The following is a 20,162-nucleotide window of genomic DNA, read 5'->3' on the forward strand; positions in this document are numbered from 1 at the left end:
TATTTAAGAACCGCTGTCGGTTCCCGGGCATGCTGGGAAGTGAAGTCCGCCGGCTCGAGCGCTTCCAAGAGGTTGGCAGGGCTTTCATATTATCTGATGACTCCAGATATGGTGGCGGACAGTTAGTGACGAGAATTTACTGAATGCTGATAAGCCTGCTACCCACAAAGTTACGCCGTCCGTTATGGTTTGGGTTTTAGACCAAAGTCTCACGTGTTGAACCTTAACAAATGACTCGATGAACACAGTGGGCTCTTTAAGGGGCGGGGCTGATGGTAGGAAGTGAGGTCACTAGGGGCGTGCCTTTAAACGTTGGTCAGCGCTTCCGGTTTCTGGTATTTTGTGCTAGCAACTCGAAGCTGAGCTACGCGGGGGAGGCACTGTCGCAACTACCTCCTTTAACCCACTTGCACTTGTTAAGTAGAAGAGGTGAGCAATTTTCTTCCCGAAGCGCAGATCCAGCCGTGCACACCCGGCTCCGCGGTGATCTCCCTGCGCTGTTTTTCCGAGGGTTCCAGGGTCCGCTCCGAATTTTAAGATCTTGAAAAGGTGCATCCATTATTACCCTGACCATCCATTCACTCATTAACAGATTTCCCTGCAACACCCCCACTGCAGGCTGACAATTCGCTGCACCCCACAGATACAAAAATGAACCAGGAGGACGAACGGGACCCTGCTCTGGTGGTTGGGGGAGGCGCAGGCACTGAAGTCGACCCTACCTAGGAGGCTGGACGGCTGGAGAGGAGTAAGACCCCGCGAGGTAAGGTCGTCAGGCTCTCCTGCCCAGGCGTGCAGCCAGTTCTTGTGCGGAACCTGGATCAACCTGAGGGGCACTCGGGGAACATGGGGGGGGGGGGGCTCTGCAGGCTTGCCGCGTGCATCCTGGTGGGGAAAAGACAGGAAAATAAACCCACGAGTGACTGGCCCTTGTGAGTACTTTGAAGGAGGAAAATAAACCCACGAGTGACTGGCCCTTGTGAGTACTTTGAAGGGGACGGAGAACCCTGGAGGCTGAGTGAGAGCCAGGCGGAGGAACTGACGTGGAAGCAGAAATCTGAAGAAGAGCTGCGGGAAGGTGTGCAGGTGGTGTTTCAAAAGGCACAGTGACAGAAGCTCGGTGTAACCCCATCAGAAATAAAGATAGAGATGGGGCGGGGGTCCTAGTGTGGCTGAAGCAGAGAGTAGGAGAGACCTGAGAAGCCAGGCACAGGCAGGAGTTAACTTATTCTTGTGCGAGAAGTCACTGAAGAGTGTCAAGCGGTACAGTACTTTGATCGATTTACTTATAAAACATTGCCTGGCTTTGTGGTGAAATGGAAGGGGTTAAGTTTGTCAGCCTGGAGCTCACTTGGAAAATAGAATAGACTGGGGAATTACTGTAAAGGCAAAACCAACTGGATTTGCCTGACACAGCTCAGGTTCTTAGATTCATTAAAAGGGTTCATAGGTTAAAGCTAGCAGTACAAGCTACAGATTATTACATGAGCTATCGCTGTGTATTGTATCTGGTCCACACAGCTATCTGAATACTAATCTCATTAACTGCTTTTCTTACATCCCTAGCCAGTTACCTTAGGTTATGATAAAAGTAACAAATTGTATTCATTTTCAATGTATCCATTGTACTTTGTATCCTGTCAATAGCAGATGGTTAGTAAATGATTGCTGAGTGAATCACTCAAATCAGGAGAGATTTTATTAAAATTGGTTTAAATTTTATTAAACATAGACGCTTAGAGGGCCAGGGATTTAGTTCAGTGGCTCCAGCGCCTGCTGCACAAGTGCAAGGTCCTGAGTTCGATCCCCGGTACCAAAAAAAAACCAGAAAAAAACCCCCCAAAACATAGAAGCTTCATCTCACATTCTTTCTGAAATGGAACATGAAACAGTGACTATTCTACATTCTTTGTTGTTTTATCCTAAGAAAATTTAAAAGCTGGCATCATAATAGTAATTACTAAATTTCCATTTTTAGTTATGATAGCTTTTGTCTATTATAATAGCTTTTGTCTCTTACTATACTTAAACACTCAAAGCATGGTTGCAGTGTCAAAATTGTGGTGAATACAAACTTTGGGAGAAGAAAATGGCCATGATAAAAAGCCAATAACTGGCTGTGCATGGTGACCCATGTCTGTAATCCCAGCACTTGAGGGGATGAGGCAGGATGGTCACAAGTTTGAGGCCACCCTAAACTATATAGTGAGACCCTGTCTCAAACAAAACAACAAAAAACAGTAAATGGAATATTTATATGTGTGTTACTGTATCTGAATATATTGTGGGAAAAAACACAAGCTTGGTGTCTCATGTGATCTCAAAACATAGATCATTCCAGATGTGTGGGGAGTTTTCTCCATACACCAAGCACTCTGCAGTACTTGTTATGGGATAGATTTAAAATGTCCCCCAGAAGTCTCATATGTTCAGGGCTGGAGCTTTTGGAAAGTGATTGGATCATGGGGCATTATGCTCAACAGTGCATCAATCCAGTGATCAGCTTATTGCTGACTGTGCTGTTAAGAAGTGGGGCCAGGCTGGAAGAGGTGGTCACTAGGGTGTGACCTGCAAGGGTATGTTCTTGTCACTAGCTACTTCTTCCTCTTTCTTTGCTTCCTGGATGCCATGGGTTAAGCAGCTTCCCTCCGCCATACCTTTCCACCATGCTGTGGCAGGTTGGAGCCAGCCAACCATAGACTGCGCCCTCTGAAACCATGAGTCAAAAGAAATCTCTCCTACTTTTTTAAGTTGCCTAAGTCGGATATTTTGCCCCACTGAAAAAATGACAAGTACAGTATTGAAACTAAGTCAATATTCATTCAAACTAGATTGTTGTAATTTATTTTGTTTTGTTTTTTGAGATAGGGTCTCACTATGTAGCTCAGGCTGGCCTTGAACTCACAGTGACCCTCTTGCCTCAGCCTCCTGAGTGCTGGGATTACAGACATGTGCCACCACCCCCTGCTCTAGATTATTGCAAATTTAAAACTTAATTGTAGGTGGCTGGGGATTTAACTCAGTGGTGCTGCACCTGCCTCAAAAGTGCAAGTCCTGAGTTTGATCCCCGGTACCACACCAAAAAAAACCTTAATTGTACTTTTCTGTGCAACCATAAGAAATTAACTTTAAATTTGGGTATGGTGGTGCAGGCCTGTGATCCCAGCACTCAGGGAGGCTGAGACAGAAAGTTTACAAGTTCAACCCTAGCCTGGGCAATTTAGCAACCTAGTGAAATGCTGTCTCAAAATAAAATTTTTTTGGTACCGGGGATCAAACTCAGGTCCTTGCGCTTGTGAGGCAGGAGGCGGAACCACTGAACTAAATCCCTGGCCAAAGGTCATGCTGTGCATTTTTCTTTTTTTTTTTTTTGGTACTGGAGATCGAACTCGGGTCCTTGCGCTTGCACAGCAGGTGGCAAAACTGCTGAGCTAAATCCCCGGCCCTTCAAAATAAAAAATTTTAAAAAGGGCTGCATAGCAAGGCCCCATCTCAACAATAGCAGCAAAAAGAGACAGACATGGTGACGTTACTACTGACTCTACAGAGATAAAAAGGATGGATGATAAGAGGGTGCTAGGAACAATTATACACCAACAAATTGGACAACCTAGATTAAATAAAGTCCCAGAAACACAAAGCCTATCAAAAGTAAATCTGGAAGAAACAGAAAATCTGAATAGACTTTGACTGGTAAAATTTAATTGTTGCCAGGTATGGTGGCACACAGCTGTAATCCCAGCTACTCAGGAGGTTGAGGCAGGAGGATTGCAAATTTGATGCCAGCCTGCACAACTCAGACTGAAAACAAATTTTTAAAAACAACTCATAAAGGATTCAGCAATTCTTCTCGTATATATCCAAAAAATTGAAAGCAAGATCTCAAAGGGAGGTATTTGTTTATTCATAGTCATGGCAGCATTATTCACAATTACTACAACATGGAAGCAACCCACCTGTCCATCCATGGGTGAATCCGGCATGTACGTACATGTAATCTTGTTCAGGTTAGAAGGAAGGAATTCTGATACGTGCTACAACATGGATGAGTCCCAAGAACATTCAGGGAACTAAGCCAGTCACAAAAAGTCAGATACATTTGATTGCACTTACATGAGGTGCTCAGAGTAGTGAAACATCACACAAAACAGGAGGACAGTTCCAGGAGCTGAGGGAAAAGAGGACTTAAACCCCAGTATGATGGAGGAAAGACACAGAAGAATCAGGAAGTGAAGTTGGAGCCAGGTAGATAAATACTTGGAGTATTGCAGTGGGAAATATATCCTTAACTCAGCAGGCAGCAGAAAGCCACTGCAGACAATGTAGATCTAACCTGAACTCTTCTGAGTGACCTCAACAGTCACCTTGTCACTGGCCATGTAGCTTCATGGGCTCAAGTTCCTTTGCTTACCACTGACCAATCAAAGGAGGCTATACATTTTGGTAAAAAGGAAAAAAGATTTGTTCAGAGCTGGCTCCCAGGAGATAGAGGGGCCCATTCCCTCAGGTCTCCCATGTATAGGTTGGTCAGGGTCTTTAACAGTAAGGAACAGAGGGAGGAGGAGCAGAGACTATGCACATCTCCAACTTGCTTTACCACTGCCAGGCATCTTCAGCTCCTCCTTTTTGGGGGGGGGGGATTTTTGAGGCAGGGTCTCACTATGCACCCCAGGCTGGCAGCGATCCACCTGCCTCAACCTCCCAAGTGCTGGGATTAACAAGCCTGCACCACCACGCCCCGCTCTCCTCTTCCTCTTTTCTTGTGAAAAGGCAACAGAATTCCAGACTCTCATTTGGGGGCAGGGAAGAGGAGGAGGTGTTGGTTCTGCACTCATCAGGAGGGACTTTGAAGTGGCTTATCTCTAAAAGAAAAAAATCCTCACTTTTTAAAAATTTACTTTTAATTTTAAGGTGTTAGGTGTGATAGCCAACCCCACTCCATCTTGTGCTTCAATGTCATTTTATACCCGTGCTTGAAGAAAGTGCTTGCACATGAACAAAGCACCCAGGACCCCCCCATCCTGCTTGGCAGTAAACTTGCTGCAGTTGCAGGATGTTTTGTAGCTCACCTAGTGTGTGTGAAACTTCCTTGCCCCCCCCCGCCCACTAACCTGACATGGTTCTGCTTCTGTAAGATTCTGCTTGCTCTCCCCTGAGCCCTCCCCAGCTGAAAGCATGATGTAAAAGGAGAAATCAAACTGCTTCCCGTGGCCGAGGAACCTTTCTAGGGCGCTAGCCCCCCTAGGTTGCGGCCTATAAGAAATGGGCATCAATCTGGCACAGAGTGTGGTGCATCTATTGTCCGATCTCGTTCACAACATTCGGTATGTTGAAATGTTTTGGGGGGGAGGGGGGGATACTGGGGATCGAACTCGGGACCTTGTGTTTGTGAGGCAGGTGGCCGAACCAAAACTCTAACCTTTGAGGTTCCATTTTGCGGTGAAGTTACAACGTGGGTAAGAAGATAAAGTTAGAAAAGTGTTGACATCTTGCACCCCTCCCACATCCATCGCCTCACAGCCCCATTCCTCAATACACTACTTAGGTGGCAGTTAATACTGTTGAGCCACCTAAGACCTGACAATGGAATGTTAAAAACAAACTAAAACCTGCAGCTTTTAACAAAAAAAATTTTTTCTTTTGTTTTTGGTACTGGGAATCGAACTCGGGACCTTCCGCTTGCGAGGCAGGCGGGGCACCACTGAGCTAAATCCCCGGCCCTATCAAGTTTATTTTTAACTTAAAATTTTTGTGCTTTTGTAGCACGGTTACATTCCCCATGGAGAGCTGATATATAAGTACATATCTTAATTCTTTTTTTTTTTTTTTGGATGAATGCTAAGTGTACACTTGTTTGCGAATCAGTAATCATACGATAAACCTCTTTGGGCAAAAACCTCCATTAAAGAAAATTTGGGGAGCCTTTGGTGACAGCCCAGGCATGGGAGCACAGGCCTGTAAACCCAGTACCTGGGACGCTGAGGCAGGAGGATCGCCACGAGTTCGAGGCCAGCCTGAACTAATAGGATGTTGTCTCAACACCCCCAGCCCCCAAAAAGGCAAAACAATGATCTGTTGACCATAGCCTAAGATGGAATGAGATCTAAAGGCAGAGAAATGGCCTGGCGCTCCAGCTAACGCTCCCCGTGTTCTTTGCGCGCCGCCTTTTGCGGGCCTGGAGACCGAGGAGACAGGGAAAGCCCGCAGAGCGGCGAGTCCCCACCCCGGCCACCCCTGTCCTCCGCGCCGCGCCGGCCCGTACGCGCTTTCAGAGAGACCTCGCCACAAGCGCCAGTCCGCGGGCCGCAGAGACAGTGAGAAACGCCCCACGGCTTCAGGCCCTCCCCTTTTGCAGCATTTTGCTTCCTGGCTCTCCGGCCTTCGGTTTAGAAAGGCGAGCACCACGAACAGCCACAGGCCACTTCCGGTTGGCGACGAGGAGCATCCGCCCCAGGCTGCTTCCGGTGGGTGAGGGGCGGTGCGAAGGCTTCTTCCCGTAGGCGGGGAGACTGCCTTGAGGCCGCTTCCTGTGTGGCTTGGGTGCGGGACGAAGCGGAGTGGCTGCCGGCAGAGGCGACGCGATCTCCTTGGCGCTGCTTCGAGTAGGCCGGAGAGGCCCGCCGGCTGGCGGGCTTCTGGGCAGCGTGAGGAGGCGGGCCCCGGCCCCATGCGGCCGCGGCTGGCGAGGCCTGAGGACCGCAGGCTACAGCAGCGGGTGGTGCAGGTGGGCGGCTCCGGGGCCTCGGCCTCGTGGGGTCTGGGGGGCGGGCGCCCGGCCCGGCGCTCCGGTTCGGGCCTTCAGCTGCCAGGTGCTGTTTTACGGTGCCAGAGGCCAGCGGCACTCAGTACCCGGTAGATCTGTTCCTGAAGCCGGAGGGGCCCAGGGACTGAGGGAGCGGTCGCGATGACTGGTCAGCCAGCTGCTGGAAAATGCAAACGTGGAAGAGAAACCAGTAATCCTAACCCCAAGGAAGCTCGGCCGGAGCCGCAGATGTGGCCAAAGGCAGTTTAGCGTAGATCCTGCCTTGCCTCAAGTTGGAAGTCTTGCGGTGCTGACGGACGTCGGCTGTCACCCGGCCCGCCGTGAGCCCCTCCTGCTGCCCGGCCGGGTCCCTGCGTGTCCCGCTGGCCTCGGGAGCTGGGACCACCGTGGAGGGGCTGCAGTTACTGTTACTGCGGTCACGGTGACGAACGGCGGTAGCTTCTCCCGTGCCTGCCCCGCCTGATGATCGTTCGGCCGCTTCCATCCCATCCGTGGTCTTGGCGGACTTCGTTACTGAACAGCTTGCATTAAAGCGCAGTGTGTCTGGGTAGCCTTTTGCCTCTTGATTAAAATCACCAGGTTTGAAACATTGAATGTTTTCTTTGTCATATTTTCTGTTTTAGTACCTCACCAGTAATGCATGTGGCAAATATGTGGACACTGGAGTCTTAGCATCTGATTTGCAAAGAATGTACAGGTAAAGGAATGTAGTTTCCAGATTCTTGCTCCCTCTTACTCCTACCATTTAAGTTTTAAGGCTGTTTAAATTTCACTTTGATATCAAGGGGTCCTGCCCTTGGTCTCCAGGCCATAAGCTTGGAACTCAGTGCTGTTACACACATTTACAACAACTACTGTGTGCAGTACACTGTCCTTTGAGGGGGCACTTTTTACCCTGGAGCACCTTTAAGTTGAATTAAATAACAAGGAAATGTAAGATAGATACAGATTGAGGGATATTTTTATCCCCTAGCTGGCTGAACCCTTCAAAAATGTCAGTGTCACAGAAAAGGTAAAATGACTGTTATAAATTAAAGGAGACTAAAGATAAGACAACCAAGTGAATGCACAAACCATCACAGACCCTGCGTTAAAATTTAAAAACCCAGTATTTTGGGTGAACAATTGGACAAATTATAATATGGGGTATACATTAGATTTTATCAATCTTAAATTTGTGCTAAATGTACTATGGATATTTAAATATGTTTTTGTATAGAGAAACATGCTTTTTTTTTTTTTGAGGTGAAGTATCTAATTTTCAAATGGCTGCCAAAAAATTATCTTGGTAAAATGTGCCAAAATGTTAATAATTTGAGAATATATGTTAACAATATATGAATATTTATTACATTTCTTTCAGGATTTTAGTTAGGCTTGAAATTTCAAAATAAAAACACTCCCAAGAAAAAGAACTAGTAAAAAGATCAAGAAAAAGTAAAAATACAAACTCGGAAGTTGTCTAGCTGAGCTTGGTGGCCCATGCCTGTAATCTCAGCACTCGAGAGGCTGAGGCAGGAGGATTGCCACCAATTTGAGGCCAGCCTAGGCTACATAGTGAGTTCAACGCCATCCTGAACTACAGAGCATCACCCTACCTTAAAACAAGTTGTCTGAAAAAGAGGTTCATGGCCAATGAATAGTGACATATTTATGCAACTTTATGTAATCCATTTAGATAAAACTTAATGGAAAAATATTGGTGGAGACCACTATACTAAAATTTGCGGGTTGTTTTTTTTTTTTCAGTATGGACTATGGTCGAAGAAAAAGGAATGCTTTTAGGATTCAGGTAGAAAAAGGTGAGTCCTTTGGTGTTAGAGCTGAATTATCAGTAGTTATAGAAAAGTCTTTTAGTTCATTGCATTTTTGTTTGTTTGTTTTAGTATTTAACATAATTAGTAGTGAGAAGGAGTTTAAGAATCTAACAGAATTAGAAGATGAACATCTGACAAAAAGACCGAGAAAAGGCGGAGAGGATGATGAGTAAGTTATACAAAATGGAGGGGTTTCCCCCAGAATGTTATATTCATATCATAAACTTTTCAGTGGCACTTCATGGTGAACAAAACCCTGGATAATACTTCTAACTCCCTCTCGTCCTTTCTTCAAGCCATATCGAATACTCAGGAATCCCCAAAGACATTACACTCTTTCTTTGACTGTGGCTTTGTGTGTTTGCATTTCTGTAACTAAAGTATTCATTTTTCTTTTTTTTTTTTTTCGGAACCACTGAGCTAAATCCCTGGCCTCATTTTTCTTTTTTTAAACAAACATCCCGCTCAGCCCTCCCGCTCATGAGTTGAGATGTTACTGCTTTGTTAGAACTTTTTAGGCACCCAATTTAGTGTCTACCTGGCTTATTAGAAATATTTCTTGCTGAGTGTTGTGGCGCAGGCCTGTAATCCCAGCATTTGGGAGGCTGAGGCAGGAGGACTGCTGCAAGTTCGAGGCCAGCTTACACTACATAGTTCAACACTGCCCTGAACTACAGGGTGAAGCCCTCTCTCAAAAAAAAAGAGAGAAATTTTTCTTAGCATATCATTTGGCATGGAAATTTTTTACTTTTTGTATTACTGATGGAGTTGTTTCTTTTTTTTCTCTGCTTTGATATAATGGCAAATATGTTAAAAGGTGCCTGTTGGTTTTAAGGAATAATGTTGAGGGTTTTTAAATAATTTTATTCAGATGTAATTAATGCAGAATAAGCTATACACTTTAAAAATACACAAATTGTTGATTTTTGATATATGCTCAGTAAACCATCACCACAAGACACTGAACATTTCTATCGACCCTCAGATTTCTTGTTCTCCTCAATCCCCATTTCCAAATACCTATTGACTTGCTTTCTATTTTTATAGGTTAGATTGCATTTTCTAAAATTTTGTATAAATGGAATCATACAGTGTATATTTTTAAAATGAGAATCTTTTCCCTAACATGATTTGAAATCTACCAGGGTTGTTGCATATCTTAATAGTTCGTTGCATTTTATTGGTAATTATGGATATGCCACAATTTTTAAATTTATCTGTTGATGGGACAGTTGGATTGTTTCCATTATTTGACTATGACAAACAAATATGCTAAAACCATTTATATCCAGATCTTTGTGTGGACAATAGTTTAACTTCTCTGAAATTTTTTAGCAAAAATTTTTTAGTTTTGTTAAGATGATTTATTTAGCCGGGGATTTAGTTCAGTGGTTTCACTGCCTGCTGCGCAAGCGCAAGGACCCGAGTTTGATCCCGGGTACCAAAAAAAAAAAAAAGATGATTTATTTGAAGATGGGGGAAAGGGGAAGAGAGGCAGAGGACAGACAGCTACTCTGGATAAGTAGGGAGTATTTGAAAGTGAAGTACTCCCCCAATTTATTTTTTTTATATTTTATTTTTTGAGACAAGGTCTTCCTATGTAGTTTAGGCTACTCTTGAATTCCTTTGGAGCCCAGGCTGGCCTTGAACTTACTGCAATCCTCCTGCCTCAGCCTCCCAGTTGCTGGGATTACAGGTATGCCACCATACCTGTTTTTTTGTTTGTTTGTTTTTTTGGTACCAGGGATCGAACTTGGACCTTGTGTGTGTGAGGCAGACAGCAGCACCACTGAGCTAAATCCCGGGCCCTGGATTTTGATTACTTTTATTTTTTATTTTTCCATTAAGTTTATTGGTACATTTTAGGTATACAATACAGTTACAGTCATCATTGGGATCTTGTACCTGTACATGATGTATCTTGGTTCTTATTTTTTCCCCATTCCCCTTTCCTCCTCACCTTCACCTTTCACCTCCTCCACCCTTCCCTATTTATAAAGACTTTGTTTCCATGTTTTTCCTTTTCTCATATTTTTTCTTTTCCCTTCTTTTCTTTCCCCTACTCCTTTAGACATTTTCCTGTTTCACAGTATCAATTCATACATTTTGATCCTTATTTACATTTTCATTTTGTCACACCAGAGAAACTTCGGTATTTACACATGTGTGTTCTATTTATTTCACTTAAGAGTATGGCCTCAATGTGCATCCACTTAGCTATAAATGTCGCTAGTTGCTCATTCTTTATGGCTGAGTAATACTCCATTTTATTATAAAAAAAATCATCCTGTATCCAGTCTGGATTTTGATTACTTTTAATTTGCTATACATGGCTCCTTCCTAATATCTTTTTTTTCTTAATGTCAATTTTGCTGGATTGTGTTTTTAAAGAAATTTGTCCCTTGGGCACAATAGCACATGCTTGTAATCCAAGCAGTTGGGAAGTGAGGCAGGGTATTGTGAGTTCAAGGATAGTTTGGGCTACATAGTGAGGCTCTGTCTCTCCCCAAAAAAACAAAAGGAAAGAAATTGCCCATTTTGTCTAAAATGTGGAATTTGTTGGTATAATTCTTCTCAGTCTTCTCTTGTTACGCTAGTATCTGTAGGATATATATGGTCATATCCCCTTCTCACTCTTTATGGTGGAGTAGTACTCCATTGTATTTCTTTAAATAAATTTTATTTCCCTTCTCTTTATAGCTGAAACTTTTTCATAATTTTCATCTCTGGCTTCATATTTGGATATTTGGTGGTTTCTATTTGCACTGATCCTGTAGGGCGTATGTATATATGTGTCTTTGTATGTGTCACATTGCTCTTTCATGTCAAATTCCTGAAGTGGAATTTCTGGGGACAGAGACATTCATGTGTTTGAGATTGCTGGCACATTTGGAGGTATCTTACAAAAATGCTGCCCTACTGTCTACTCTCAGCAACTTTGTATAAAGGGCACACTTCTCTGCGTTCTTGTAATCCTACTTAAACTATTAGAAGTTGAATGTCCCATATCCAAAATGCTGGGACTAGAACTGTTTTGGATATCACATTTTTCAGGGTTTGGAAGATTTGCATATGCATAGTAAAATACCTGGGGGTTGTTACCCAACTCTAAGCAAATAAATTCATTACCGGTTGACATAGACTGAAGATAATTTTATACAGTATTTTTAGTACGCCTGTTTTTTCCTTGTAGCCATTTCCTAGGTCTGGTGTGACATATTTTACTTTTGGCAGCATGTTGGTGCTCAAGAAGTTTCACATTTTTGTTGAACATTTCATGTTTTGGATTTTCAAATAAGGGTTGCTCAGCCCGTTTATAGGAAGTCATATTGTTTATATTTTAATTTTTTTTTGGTTTTTTGAGACGGGGTCTCAGTATGTAGTTCAGGCTGCCTCGAACTTAATATGTAGCCCAAGCTGGCTTTGAACTTGCGGCAGTTATCTTGTCTCAGCCTCCCAAGTGCTGGGGCATAGGCATGAACCACCACACCTGGTTCTTATTTGAAATTTGTTGATAACTAATGAGGTCAGAATTTTTTATTTTTATTTATTTATTTATTTTGTTGAATTGTTGTTTTTTTTTTTTTTTTTATCTCTTTTAACAAATATTTGAATTAGTGTCAGAGCTCTTTGCATAAAATAGCACCCTTCTCTCCCACTCCCTGTGGTACTAGGGATTAAACCCAGGGCCTTCTCACTGAGCTACATCATTGCCCTTTTTTATTTTGAGGCAGGATCTGGCTAAGTTGCTAATCCATCTCAGTCTCCCAGAGGCCTAGGATTACAGCCTGCTGCACTACATATGCTAATGTAGTACCTCTTTTTTATATGCACTGCAAATGCTTGTCCCATTTTACCCTTTGCCTTTTATTTTGACTTACAGTGTCTTTTGATTAGAGAAATTTTGCATTTTTAATCTTTACTGTTAGGGTTTATGCTGATATGATTAGAATAGTTTCTTTCACAGCAATATTTAAAATGGTATTACCTATACTCTTTTGTTGCTTCATATTTAACTCTTTAATCTACTTGGAGTCGATTTTTGTTTTTTGGTAGAGTATAAATTGTGGAGAAGCCCTTCGCACTTGCTAATCTACCATTTTTACACCAATCAAAAATGTAATGTTATCAGTTTGTAGTTATTAGATGTTCAGTTTTCACTTTGGGGATTTTTGGGGTTTTTTTTATCTTTTGAGACATGGTCTCACTGTTTAATTTAGGCTGGCCTTGAACTCACTGTAGCCCAGGTTGGCCTAGAGCTCTTGGTGATCCTCCTGCCTCAGCTTCCCAAGTGCTGGGATTACAGGTGTGTACCACCACACCTGGGTAAGGTGGATTTTTGAATCCCAGTTTCTTTGCTTCCAAAGCTTGAACTTGTAACCACCATAGTATTTTGCCTTAGTATATTTACTTACTTTAGATAGTAATTTTCTAGGATGCAGGATAAAAGCCTTTAAGTCATTTTCCCCTCTTTTTTACTGAGGTATACTGAAAGCTCTTCTGATGATGATTCAAATGCAGAAGATTACACAGATCCACAGGTAAGCTAGATATTTATGAGCCCCACTTTGATTTTTTAAAAAAATCATTATGTTCCCCTCAGGGAAAACAACATTAACAGACAGTAAGAAACAGTGTGCATGTAAGAAACATTGAACACTTAGATATAATGTTGATGATTTGTCATCCTAGTGTTTATAGTCAGTTATATGTGGGAAAGGGGAAGAGAATAGAAATAAGGGTAAACAAATAGAAAGGGGATTAATAGTAAAAATGGAGAAAAGTATTTTCTGCAAAAGAGCTGGCATTACTGATGAATAGGTTTAACTAAAGAGATATGGGAATTATTTATAACTTGATCATTTATTGGTAAATTCATTTTTTAATGTATTAAAGGGATGAGACTGAGTTGTATTTGATCTAGTTCTGAGTTGATGGAATAGTAATGACCCTCACTGCCAGTTCATTTTCATACTTTCTTATAGTTTTTTGGGGGGCGGGTACTGGGGATCGAACTGGGTCCTTGCGCTTGCGAGGCAGGTGGCGACACCGCTGAGCTGAATCCCTGGCCCCTCTTTCTTGTATTTTTTAAAAAGCAACTATACTTTTTATTTAGTCACCAATTATGAATTGACCCTCCATGAACTTGGAGTGTTGGTAGGAATACCTCTTTTTAACTAGTAAATGCTTAGTTGGCAAATCATCTTACTGTGAATGCCTATACATTCTGACTGTAAATATCACAAGAGAAATTTGTTGAAAACAAAATTTAGAAAAGTTAGTAGTAATGGGAAATAGAGCCTTTTTTGAATGCCTGTTGAGTAATTTATACTAAAATTGTGTTTCTGCCAGACAGCAAACCACATGAACACTTCACTACTCTCTTTATATCGGAAAGGAAATCCTGATTCTGTTTCAAATACTCCTGAGATGCAGCAAAGAGAAACAACTGCTTCAGCACCACGACTAAGTTCTAAAACAGACTCCATTCCTTTCAAGACTCCTGCCAGAGAGTCTGAGGGAGGATGGTTTATTGACAAAATCCCACATGGAAAGAAAAACAGTTTTTTCTTGGAGCCATTGGACAAGAAAAGTGATTCCAAGTCTGTATCTAAGGTACAGGTATTTTCATAGTAGAATTGTAGCGCCACATAGTTGGAATACTTTACAATCTTTATTAAATGTAATGTCCAGTAGAACCTTGCATTTTACAAGTCATAGGAACTTGATCACTTTGCACTACTGCTGTCATTGCTAGTCTAGTCAAAGCCTGTCTTTTTTTTTTTATTTGGTGCAGGGGATCGAACTTGGGTCCTTGCACTTGCGCAGCAGGCAGCGAAACCACTGAGCTAAATCCCCGGCCCCTCAAAGCCTGTCTTAACAACTGAAATAGACTTCCAGTTGGAGTCTGTGTCCTTTTCTGTTTTTGTAGTGCTGCGAATGGAACCCAATGCCTCAATCTCATCTACTCCCATCTTCTTCCACCTCCCTCTTTGCTTTAGCCACAGTGGCCTCTTGCCGTTTCTGGAACACACCAGACTCTCTCATTTGGGATGTTAGTTCTTGGACTTTCTGTCTAGAACACTTTCTGCAGACTCCTGTGGCTCACCCCATCAGTTTTTCACATCTGTTCCCATGTAGTCTTTGCCTTTCATTAGACAGAAAATAGCACAGTGTTAGATTCTGTTTCTTTCTCTTCTCTTTTCTGTGGTACTTGGGGTTAAACCCAGATCCTTCATGCTGAGCTACACTTCCCCCCCCCCACATTTTTCAATAGCCTTTAATTTTATTTTTTTAATTAATTTTATTGGTATAGTTTTGATATACATAATGATCACGTTCACCATAGGGAGTTTGTACTGTGCATACTCTATCTTGATTCTTTGATTCTTCTTTTTTTCACTGTTTCCCTCCCCTCCTTTCAACCTTCCTTCCCCTCATTTATAAAAGCTTTGTTTCTATATTTTTTTCCTCCTATTCTTTTTTCTTTTCCCTTCCCTTCCCTCTACACCCGCCCTTGTTCTCTTGCGCCTTTGAACATTTTCTTCCTACTCTCCAATGGCTATCATCCATTTTGGTCCTTATTTACACTTCCGGTTTCTCGCTATGAGAAACGACACGATATTTAAACATGTGTCTGATTTTTTTTCCCCCCCAGTACTGGTAATTGAACTCAGTACCTTGCACTTCCCCGGCAGGTGTGGCACCGCTGAGCTACATCCCTGGCCCCCAATTTATTTCACTTAAAAGTGTGAATTTTTAATTTTGAGATACAAGTCTTGCTAAGCTCCCTAGGCTGGCCTTGAATTTGTGATCCTAGCAGAGAGTTAAGATTATAGGCTTGTGCCACCATGCTCAGCTAGGTACTCCTGTTTCCCCCTTTTTTTAAGCACTTATGGTCACTTAATCTTATTCTTTCTTTTGTGTAATTTTTTTTTTTAAACTCATTCTTTGTCTTCCTATACTAGACTTGTTCCAGGAGAGTAAGGACTGAGTTTTAATGTGTCCCCGACTAAAAATACCTCGTGGCAATCAATGAGTTTGTTGAATTACTAGCTAATGAGCTTCCTGAGACATTTACTAGTGAGAATTTTTAAATAATTGCTTTTGTTATTAATAGAGTTGATGGTTTTAGGTAGAAGGAAAGATTGCTGCTGAAACAGCAATGTAATTTTTTGATCTGTTCAGGATAATGTCTTATGTTAGTATGTATATTATGGAAATGTATAGAATAGGCAGATACCTTTTTTTAAAAACCTTTTAAAATCGAGATTTGCCATACCTGAGGCAAAGTGTAGCTTATGAATTATCACAAAGTGAACATGCTTGGTGCTTTCCTTAACTGATTAAGGCATGGCTAAGTGAGAGGGGCTTTGAAATCCCCTGGCCCCACTGGAGGGCTCCTTGCCCATGGTGGCTGGTTCTGTGCAGCAAAGGAGCCGAACTTGTTTAGGCTTTTTTTTTTTTTCTTTCTTTTTTTGGTGCTGGGGATTCAACTCTGAACCTTGTACTTTCGAGGCAGGGGGCAGAACCACTGAGCTAAATCTCCGGCCCTTGAACTTGTAATTTAATTGTAAATTTAAAACATACTCAGTTGAGTTTTTGGAAAACCTCTAAATACGGAAGAAACAACTTAGGTATGTGAATCTCCATTTTTAGGTATAAATTTTATAAAATCTAAACAAATCAAGGGCTTCCCATAAGAATTTAGTGTTCACACTGAGAGGTGTGCTACTGAAGTACACATTTGACTTTGAGAATTTACTGCAAAACATCTCATTAATTTTTGTATTAACTATATGTTGAAATGAGAATGTTTGGATACACTGAGTTAAATAAAATATGTGATTGCCTGGGATGTAGCTCAGTGGAGGAGTGCTTGCTTAGTATGTGCAAGGCCCTGGGTTCAATCCCCAGCATCAGGGGGATAAAAATTTAAATGAGTTTTATGTATTTTTATTGTCTATTATTTTTATTGTTGATTTGCATGGGTATTGAACCCAGGGAGGGCCTTGTACATGCTGGGCAAGCAGTCTACAGTTAAACTACATCCAGCCCTATTTTTCATTTTTGAATGGTTACTAGAATATATAAAATTAGATATATGACTTGCATTACATTTCTCTTGGACAGGGCTGCTCTGGTTGGTTTTCGGGCACCAAGCCCTTGATTTGGAAAACCTTTTTCAATTTTTTTTTTTTTTTTTTTTTTTTTTTTTGGTGGTGGTGGTGATGGGGCAGTACTTGGGTTTGAATTGCAAGGGCTTCACTCTCCCATCAAGCTATGTATCTCCAACCCTTTTTATTTTTAAGACACAATCTTGCTAAGTTACCCAGGCTGCCCTCAAACTTCAGTCCTCCTATCTCAGTCTCCTGAGTAGCTGGAATTATAGTCATGTGCCACCATGCCCAGCTTCTCTTTGAAATTTTTTAAAAATTTTTTTAGCTTTCGAGGCAGGCGGCGGCACCATCAAGCTAAATCCCCAGCCTGCTTCTCTTTGAAATTATTAGCTGAGTATGTCTTTTCCAAGTATCTTTGCTTTAACCACCTACTATGAAGAACATTATGGTTGTTAAAAATTTGACTTACATGTTGATTTATACTTTTGGCTGTCAGGGCAGCTCTATCGTCATATATAAGTTTGTGAATCATCAGGTAAACATCTATATGAAACACCAACTGTGAGACATCTCTGAGAAATAAAAGGTTTTACCAGTGTCCTGAGCGGAGGAGCTTATAGTTCAGAAACGAGAAAAGGAATCACCCAAATGCAAAGCAGAATCCAGGAACCTATAACACAGCTACAGATGCAGTGGTTGCAGAGTGTGGGGAGACTAAATCAACTGGAAGAAGGAAAGTTTTCAAATGTTAGGCTTTAAACCGAGCTTTAAGGTTATGGGAAAGGACATCCCCAGCAGACAGCATCCTTAAGCAAAGAGATTGAGAATAGTTAACGGGTGAATGTGCTACAGCAGCAATGGAGTGTTTTGTATAATGTCCATCTTTAAAAAACTTTCACAATATTGGTATTGTAGTTTTAAGTGTGGCTTACTTAAATTTCTTCCAGGATACGAAAGATTTTTCTCTTCTGGAGAGTGATAAAAAAAGGAAAGCCAAGATAAAGGGCAAAGGAAACAAACAGAAAAAAGAAGATCTTCAGGAAGTAGATGGAGAAATAGAAGCTGTCCTCCAAAAGAAAGGTGAGATGTTGGTCTTGCGAGTAGTAGTGAATGTGTTTGCTCTGAGAGAGGCATCATTTATTCTAAGTTGTTTGCTTGGGGGACCTTTTGTGTGCGCTTTTACTGGAAAACATTTCTGTATTTAATCGTCCTTTAATTGTGAATTTATACTGAATCACTGACCTACTCATCTCTTGTTTGTTTACCAGCTAAAACCAGAGGGCTAGAATTGCAGATCTCCAGTGCGAAGTTTGAAGATGTTGGAGGCAATGATGTGACATTAAAAGTTAGTTCACATTCCAAATTTTACCTCAAGTGGGCATATTGCTAATCAGTTACACCAGCAAAGCCTACCCCTTTGTTTTATGAACTGGTGCAGACAAGGAAACTTGGGAAGGCAAACAGAGCAACCTGGTCTGTACCCTTCAGGGTATTTGCAGATAAGAGAAGTGTGTGATCCTGAACTTTTTCACCTCTTCATGATGTGCTTTGTATGTGATCTTGTCTTAAAGGTACTGATAGTCACAGTTCCTGCTGCTCTTTAGTGTCCATTTTGTCCGGTTGGCATGTGAGTTACTTTGTGTTACACCTGTAAGGTAGACATTTTTACAGCGTAGAAAAATAGACCTTCAGAGATGTTATTACTGAAGTTAAATTGTAGATACCGGCACCAGGATTCAAGCCTAAGCACAAAAAGCCTGTGCTTTCTACAGTTTTGCCTCTTATGAAGAGTAAGTATTTCATTCCGCCTTTGTTCTATTTTGAGCCGAGGAAGGTAACTGCATTTTCCCTGCCAGGAAGTCTGCCAGATGCTCATACACATGCGTCATCCAGAGGTGTACCACCACCTGGGCATTGTGCCCCCTCGAGGCGTTCTCCTTCACGGGCCCCCTGGCTGCGGGAAGACGTTGCTTGCACACGCAATTGCTGGGGTGAGACTGGCTGATACTTTTTCACTTTTGCTATTTTTGTTGTTACTGTTTTTTGTTGGTCAACTTCAGACAGACCTGATATCTCTCAGTATGGTCATGAGAAATGCTCCCTTTATCTCTTTCATGCTGCTTTTTATGGGATTTTTAAAAGTCAGTTACTACATACATAACAAAGAGTAAGTGGGAAACTACTACAGCTTTAAACAATAGTTTATGTTGTAGTTGTTTCCCTTACCCTGTAACCTAGTAGTTGGGTTTTTTTTTGTGGTTTTTTTGGTACTGGGGATCGAACTTGGGACCTTGAGCTTGCAAGGCAGGCTACAGAACCACTGAGCTAAATCCTTGGCTAACCTAGTAGTTCTTAAGAGCAACGCAATAAAAGACTCTAGTATTGTTTTTATACAGCTAAATTTATTCAAAATTTCCATGTGTCATGTTCTTACATTTTTGTGGTAAAGTATCTTTTCTAGATGATAATACAAGATACTTGACAAAATAAAGTTAATGATTATACTTAGCCCTATAAGATTTTTTAGAAACTATTGGGTAGTAAAATGCAAAATATCCAAGTAACTGGAGTTTGTTGAATAGAATATTATACTAGTCATTAACAGATTAATGTTCTGTGAAAGAAAATCATTTTTCTTTTTTTTCTGGTACTGGGGATCGAATTCGGGACCTTGCATTTGCAAGGCAGGTGTTGGAACCATGGAGCGAAATCTCCAGCCCAAGAAAATCATTTTTAGGATAAATTTTTTTTTTTTTTTGTACCGGAGATCGATCTCAGGACCTTCCGCTTGTGAGGCAGGCGGCGGAACCACTGAGCTAAATCTCCAGCCCAAGAAAATCATTTTTAAAGGAGAACGTGAATGTTCACTTTTGTTCAATGAATCTGTTGTGTAAGACTGCTGCATGGCAAATGTTGGAATATAGCAGTAAGTACAGCAAATCTAGTTTTAATATGAAAAGGAAACATTAAAGTAATTCATGTCCACAAATGTGGTACCTAGTAATTATAAAAGGTGGAACAAAAAAGTACAGAATGCTATGTAGAGTTTTGGGACATCCAAGTTCTAGTCAGGGTCAAAAGTGTGGTTGAGGAAGTGAAATTTCAGGGTAGCCAGAATGGTTTGTTGCCGTTTGCACTTAGGGAATTTCTGAACTTTTCCTTTTCCCTTTTTTTGGTGGGCCTGGAGATTGACCATAAGGCCTTCACTCTGAGCTGTTATATTTTCAGTCCATTTTATTTATATTTTGAGACAGAGTCTCATTAAATTAGCACACTCCCGCTGGCTTGAACCACCAATGGTACATGCATGACTGTCCCATTGGGAGGCTTGTATCACTGGTGGTACAAATGGATCTAATCACCTTTATTGGTCTTTTTACTAATAAAGATAAGTCTATAAAGGACCAAATCTACTTAGTTATGTGAATTTGATTAATTACTGCCCAGATATAAATCAGTACT

At 41.6% G+C, this 20,162-nt stretch overlaps 1 protein-coding gene across 14 annotated transcripts in view; it reads left to right on the forward strand.

Moving 5' to 3' along the window:
- The first annotated feature begins 297 nt into the window (after positions 1 to 297).
- Positions 298 to 20,162, forward strand: part of Nvl (nuclear VCP like) — an 81,521-nt gene continuing 61,656 nt past the window's right edge. For 5 of the 14 annotated variants that reach the window (XR_002390048.2, XR_002390049.2, XM_013066520.3 and 2 more), the window contains exons 1-9: positions 6,462 to 6,724; positions 7,387 to 7,460; positions 8,513 to 8,565; positions 8,650 to 8,749; positions 13,064 to 13,121; positions 13,933 to 14,196; positions 17,648 to 17,780; positions 17,969 to 18,045; positions 18,557 to 18,691. Coding sequence is in view for 12 of the 14 variants with exons in the window: in XM_013066520.3 (XP_012921974.1) it covers positions 6,668 to 6,724; positions 7,387 to 7,460; positions 8,513 to 8,565; positions 8,650 to 8,749; positions 13,064 to 13,121; positions 13,933 to 14,196; positions 17,648 to 17,780; positions 17,969 to 18,045; positions 18,557 to 18,691 (951 nt within the window). In the remaining 2 variants the exon portion in view is untranslated. Of the gene's footprint in view, positions 550 to 592; positions 764 to 6,461; positions 6,725 to 6,784; positions 7,343 to 7,386; positions 7,461 to 8,512; positions 8,566 to 8,643; positions 8,750 to 13,063; positions 13,122 to 13,932; positions 14,197 to 17,647; positions 17,781 to 17,968; positions 18,046 to 18,556; positions 18,692 to 20,162 lie in introns of those variants that run through there. The other 9 variants (XM_013066524.3, XM_013066523.3, XM_013066521.3 and 6 more) reach the window with 9 other exon arrangements.

Source organism: Heterocephalus glaber, unplaced genomic scaffold, assembly GCF_053883595.1.
Source record: "Heterocephalus glaber isolate CG9 unplaced genomic scaffold, H.glaber_assembly_v1.0 deba00001067, whole genome shotgun sequence".
Classification (NCBI taxonomy): Eukaryota; Metazoa; Chordata; class Mammalia; order Rodentia; family Bathyergidae; genus Heterocephalus; species Heterocephalus glaber.